The sequence below is a fragment of the Zingiber officinale genome, chromosome 6B (assembly GCF_018446385.1).
Source record: "Zingiber officinale cultivar Zhangliang chromosome 6B, Zo_v1.1, whole genome shotgun sequence".
Lineage (NCBI taxonomy): Eukaryota > Viridiplantae > Streptophyta > Magnoliopsida > Zingiberales > Zingiberaceae > Zingiber > Zingiber officinale.
Window position 1 is genome coordinate 82,879,488 of NC_055996.1, and position 6,089 is coordinate 82,885,576.

At 42.9% G+C, this 6,089-nt stretch overlaps 1 protein-coding gene across 2 annotated transcripts; it reads left to right on the forward strand.

The window, feature by feature from the left end:
• The first annotated feature begins 488 nt into the window (after positions 1-488).
• LOC121992876 (CDGSH iron-sulfur domain-containing protein NEET-like) lies at positions 489-2,377 on the forward strand. 2 transcript variants are annotated; one of them, XR_006115014.1, is made up of 3 exons: positions 489-830; positions 911-1,121; positions 1,218-2,377. XR_006115014.1 is itself a non-coding variant. In XM_042547489.1 (2 exons), exons 1-2 carry the CDS (start codon positions 622-624, stop codon positions 1,008-1,010), a joined length of 309 nt encoding a protein of 102 aa, XP_042403423.1. In that variant the 5' UTR covers positions 489-621; the 3' UTR covers positions 1,011-1,132. The 2 variants fall into 2 exon arrangements, 1 of the variants encoding a protein (XP_042403423.1); XM_042547489.1 differs by lacking the exon at positions 1,218-2,377 and having other exon boundaries at positions 911-1,132.
• The last annotated feature ends 3,712 nt before the right edge of the window (positions 2,378-6,089 follow it).

Here is a 6,089-nt window from a genome sequence, read left to right on the forward strand (position 1 = left end):
AGAGGAAGGAATTAAATGAATCAGATTGAACATCCACTACTCGCTTATTCATTCATTGATCGTCATGTATTTTAGATAAGAAATTTCAGAACCTTCTATATTCGACAGAAGGTATTTCCAATGCTCAACAGATGAAAGTATTCTCGATGCTCAATAGGAGATATTTTTGATACTTAGCGAAAGATATCTTTGATGTTGGATAGGAGATACCTCTAATACTCGGTAGTACTTGATCATATTGCTCAAAAGGATTTAACTCTACTGTTTAGTAGGCCACAACTATATTATTCGGATAGACTTAACTATATTATTCGGTGGACTTCAGTCGTATTACTTGGCGCAGTTTAACTATATCAGTGATATTGTTGACTGAACTTAATCATATTGATCGGGATATTTGGAAGTAAAAAAAAAAAGTATATATCATTTTAATTTTATTTATTATTAAAAAGGAAAATAAAAGAAACACTGCGTGTCAATGCCACCACCTTCCGTTGCTCCCTAATCTAATCGATCAATCCTCTAACCATTTTGTGTTCTCCACAAGCCCTAACGCCTTCGCAGCTCAGCCACCTACCTACTACCGCCTCCCACTTCAACCCTAGAAGCCGTCACCCGATCATGGCGTCGTCGCTGATGCTCGCCACCACAGTAGCCCGTCTTCCCTCCTCCCCGCTTGAGGTCCGCCCCACTTCCCGCCGCCGTTTCGCCGCCGCCTTCACTGTCCGCGCCGTAGGTGGAATCAACCCCGACGTCCGCAAGAGCGAGGATAAGGTCGTCGACTCCGTCGTCGTCGCCGAGCTCACCAAGCCCCTCACCGCTTACTGCCGGTACGCACCCCCTCCCTATTTCTCTCTCCCTCTCTCCCTCTCTCCGTAGCAAGCGATCTTGCTGAGATCTGTCTTGTCAGGTGCTGGAGATCGGGCACGTTCCCGCTCTGCGACGGCAGCCACGTCAAGCACAACAAGGCTACCGGCGACAACGTCGGCCCGCTCCTCGTTAAGAAGTAGACAAAGCATGTGTCCTGTCAGAAGATTGATTGATATTTGCAAACGAATGAAGCAACCGATGTCTATTTTGTCAAGTATGATCTGTATCTTTCTCGTGGAAAAATAAATCTGGTTAGTACCAATTTTTATTGCCACATTGAATGCTCCACCAATTCGACCTGCGTATCTCACCGTGGATCGAATCAACCTGTTGTTGAGGTCCATTAGCCTCGCCGTCTCCGGCTTCAAACCCTTCACGGCCTCGCTCGCGCAGAAACTCTCCGCCCACAGCGCCAAGCGCGGCGGTCTTCTCCTCGTCCAGGAGCTTGAAGCCCACAAACTTCTCGGCCGCCCTAATCCTCCCCAACCGCTAACCCAGCGCGATGTCCAGGTAGCAGATATCGTCGCCGCCGAAGAAATCCTTTCTTCCCTTTTCTGCAGCCCGAAATGCTTCTTCCATAATCCATATGCTGGAAAAAGATGCGCGCATCTTCTACTCCTCTCACGACGGCTCTTCGTCCAATCCTCTTAAGATCCGCATCGCAGATGCTAACTAGCGCATCAAAGAGATAATTCCAAGGATAGAACGATCAAACTGAAGCTGTGATACCGTATCGTCAATGTATGTAATCCAGAAATGAGCGACGGCTCGATCGGAAGGGAGGATAGGGGCCTGTGTGTTCCTGAAGATGTCTTCATGAACAATATTTAAGGCAACTTCCATCGTTTGGAAGACACTTCAGGTGATATTCATCCGAGTCCTTTTATGCTCTATTTGCTCTGCAAAAAGTGTTGCTCCAACAAAAAAAATATTTAACCTACAAAATAAGTTGAGCACAATAATAATAAGTTGTAATAATTAATTCTTGTCTTTCCAATATCAGGAATTAATTAGGGTCTCAGTTTAGGGATTCAAAATGGACCTAAACTGGACCAGTGCCTAAAGTCCAAACTTGGGCTCATCTTCATTGGAACTCTCTTCTCTAGTGACTTACCCTCACTTATCAACTTGTAGTATATTTACTAGTTCGTCAAATATCAGGTCGACCCTTTGACCTATCTGGGCTTCGCACTAACTATCGGGTCCTCAAATCTAGTTGAGTTTCTTCCTAGTGTCAAGTCTCTTAGACCCGTCAATCCTTGTATGCTTGGTAAATGTATTAGATTACAAAAATACTTGACTTAACTCACTTGTCATTTATCAAAATTTGAATCAGACCGTTAGTACAAATTACACCAATAATCTTTTTTTTTTAATTTAATGATAACCTGAATTAAAGTTAGGAAAAATAAGTGCATAAAAAAGTAGTTAGAGAAAAATAATGCATAGAATAACTTGATGTGCATAAGTCTATTCTATTGGAGCAATCTGGGTACCCTAGGTTTTGATTTTTGGGCAAATGTTTAAGTTAGGTTTATTGTTGTATTTGATATGCATTGTGAGTGTGCAGGATATAGGTACAATAAGGAAAGTCCAAGTATGATCTTGGCAAAGAAGGAAAGTCCAAGGATGAGTCTTGGCGGTGTAAGTCCAAGCATGTAGTCTTGGCAACGTAAGTCCAAGTGTGACTTGACAATGGATGAAGTCCCGGAGGCGCGACCTCTTGGCAAAAGAAGACCCGACAACAATGACAAGGCCGATAGAAGCTCCAGAAGGCAAGACGTGAAAGATGGGGAGACATCCGAGGGACGCAAGGCTGATGGAGGAGGCTAGAAAGCTAGGTCTAAGTTGGTCGGGCGAGGACGAGTGCTGAGAGATTGTACTCGGGGTAAAATCTTAAGTTTAGGATTTACTGTAGCAGTACTGTAGCAGTCGACTGTATGTTTTAGTAGTCGACTGATACAGTCGACTGGGTGCGAACAGAATGGTTCTGTTCGTTCAGTCAGTGTGGAGCAGTCGACTGCATGGTTTGGCAGTCGACTGGTATCGAGCCGTTGGGATGTAACGGTCGAATTTCCACAGAGGGCAGTCGACTGTTAGTTTTGGCAGTCGCCTGGTAGGCGAGGTTTTCTAACTTGTGGCCTAAATAACCAAACATTGGAAGCTTGGTTAAGGTTGTCAAAATTAGTGGTGGTTAACCCTAATTAGAGTTTCCAAGTGCCCAAGTGATCTAGCGTGCTTGTACGAGGTTGTGGCGAGGTTTCTCCACCCACAAGGAGCTATGTGAGCTAGGTGGAAGTTCTCCGGTGAATCATCCACCGACGAATCGGGATCGTCCACCTTACGGATAACCGTGGAGTAGAGCTTTATCTCCAAACCACGTTAAATCAACGTGTTAGGTTTGCTTTCTATTGTTAGTATTTGTATTTTGTTTTTCGCTGCGTACTAACAAGTGTAGGAAGTGACGATTTGGGTGAGACACTATTCATCCCCCCTCTAGCGGATGTCAAGGTCCCAACAAGTGGTATCAGAGCTTAGCTAGGTGAGCTCTCGTTGGACTAATCGCCAAGAGAGCGACTAGAGGAAGAAGATGGAGTCGGAGGGACCTCTCGGATGGGACATCCGATCCCACCTCCATACGAGCGCGAGGACTTCGACTATTGGAGGAAGCGCATGGAGATGTGGTTCCAAATGAATTGGAACCAATGGCTTGTGTTAGAGGAACCATTTAAAGCTCCAATGGATAAAAGGGGAAAGCGTCTCCGACCATGATATTGGACCGAGGAGCAAAGAGAGCAATCGGAGACGTACAAGGAGGTAACTAGAATTTTAATTAATTTATTACCTCCTAATGCGATATTAAATGTAGGTGAATACGAGAACGCAAGTGACCTTTGGGAAAAGGTAATTGCACTTCATGAGAGTCCTACACAAATCTAAGAAGAGGCGGAACCCAAGGAGAAGGACTCATTGGTCCAAGAAGAGAAGGACCAATCGAATGTTGACACGAGCTCAACATCCGAGGAGGAGAAGGAAGATGAGGAGGTATATCCACATCTTCAAGGGAGGAAGAAGTAGAACCGTCCACATCTTTAAGTGAAGAGGAAGAAGAGCAATCCAAGGAAGAGGAGATCTTGGAAGCTCAACCCTTCACCTCAACTACCAAGAAGAGCAAAAAGGACCACATCAAATTCTTTGAGTGTGGTAAGATGGGGCACTACAAGAGTAGATGTCCTTCGCTCAAGAAGGTAAAGGAGGTAAATCCTAAACTCACTAAACTTAATTTGGAAACTAATGTGAGTTATATGAAGAAGAAGGAAAAAAAGCATATTAGGAGTTTTACATGTGGTGAGTCAGTCACTACCACACAAAGTGCTCAAGGAGAGGAGAGCTCAAGAAATTGACGCACTTGGAGAAATGGGAAAAGAAGAGGAGCACAAGTCAAGGGGGGAGCTTTGAAGGTAAAAGGGAAGGTAATCCCTATTTTGAAGCTTAATCCAAGCTCTAATTCTTATATGCTTGTTAGAAATAATGTAGATTATTTACCCAAGTATAATCATGGATTTAGGTATAATGATAGGAATAGGGTTAACACGGTAGATAACCCTAAGAAATCATACACTTAGGGTAGACCTATTAAGACCCAAACCACTTTGCCTAAGGGAAGGAAAGTGGGTGAAAACCTAAGCATTAATCCCAAGAAAGGGAGACATATGGCTAGGAAGGTGGGTAGGTCTAGGCATGTCTAAGGTGGACATATTGACTTTAGGGTTAGAACCCTAGAATTAGAAAATCAAGCATTGAAGGCAAAGCTTGAGGAAATGGAGAAAGTCCTAGAGAGGTTAATTATTGGACCTAAAGGACTTCACATGTATTTGGGTGGCCAAAGACCCAAAAATGTCAAATTAGGTCCCTCCAAGACCAAAAGGAGGTCAAGTAATAAGGTAGCATATGACATTGGTAAGGGAGGTGTGACCAAGGACAAGAGAGAGTCATCCAAGGCCAATAAAAAGGAGTATGCTAGGGTGACATATAATTATGGCAAGGCTGAGGTGTCCAAGGTTAAGGACAAGAAGAAATTAATCAAAGACAAGGTGTCTAAGGTTAAGAAGGTGAGTTTAGTAGGCTAAGTATCACCCGAGGTGCACCGAAGTGGCCTAGCCAGAGTGGATGAGTCACCAAGGGAGGTGACTAAAGTTAAGATTCCTAAGGTTAGGAAGAGCCTTTGAGACCCATGGTAGATGAGTTATCAAATGTGTCAAGTGGTTTGGAGACGGACTTAAACCTCTAACCTAGTGGGTTGGCACAATTGGGATGCGTTTCGTGCATGGAAATATGAATTGGGTGCATATTGCATGAAAATTAGTTTTTGGTGTATAAATGTCATATAAACTAATGCTAGATATGCATTATGATTTAGTATGAGCAGATACATCAAGAGGAAGCCAAAACTAGGACTTTAAGTCAAGGTTCAATTGAACCATTTAGCTAGTTTTGAATTTTGTGTCAATCTTGGGATCTGTGATAAATATATTTTTATATATATTTTTCCCAAGTAGACTTGGATAAAATAGACCTCTCCACAAAATTTGGGATTTTTTGGAGGTCTGTGGAATTTTTGGCGTATTTCTGAAAGTGAGTAAAAAAGGTTGATTTTTGTCCAAAAAGAGTACCAGTCGACTGGTACAGTTACCAATCGACTGGTAACAGTAATTTTGAACACAGAATGTCTCTGTAAGCTCATTTTGACGATGACAGTCGACTGGGGTTTATACCAGTCAACTGGCAACACTGTTCATGAGCACAGAATGTCTCTGTAAGCTCATTTTGATGATGACAGTCGATTGAGACTTATAACAGTCGACCAATACGGTCTGAAAATATTTTTTTTGCATTAGAAAATGATCAAAAGAGTGGTGAACATGTATATAATCTTATGGGGGATTAATACATGATGTTTATGGTCATTAGAGGTCAAAGAGTCCAATAATTGGGATATTGTTGGCGCTCTTTTTGATGTATGGCAAAGGGGGAGAAATTTATGTTTAAGTGGGAAACCAACATACCTTTGGAAGAAATCCTAGCTCAAGGGAGAGTTTAGATGAAGGGAGAGCGATTACTCATTTATTAGCAAAGGGGGAGAAGTTTACCTTTGCAAGAAATCATAGCTCAAGGGAGAGCTTAGGTGAAAGGGGAGTCTAGGATTAGGTTACATGATT

Bases quoted from the DNA above. Each gene is read 5' to 3' on its own strand.
- LOC121992876 (XM_042547489.1), top strand. From the start codon at position 622: ATGGCGTCGTCGCTGATGCTCGCCACCACAGTAGCCCGTCTTCCCTCC. The intron at 831-910 runs GTACGCACCCCC...CTGTCTTGTCAG, and splicing joins CCCCTCACCGCTTACTGCCG to GTGCTGGAGATCGGGCACGT.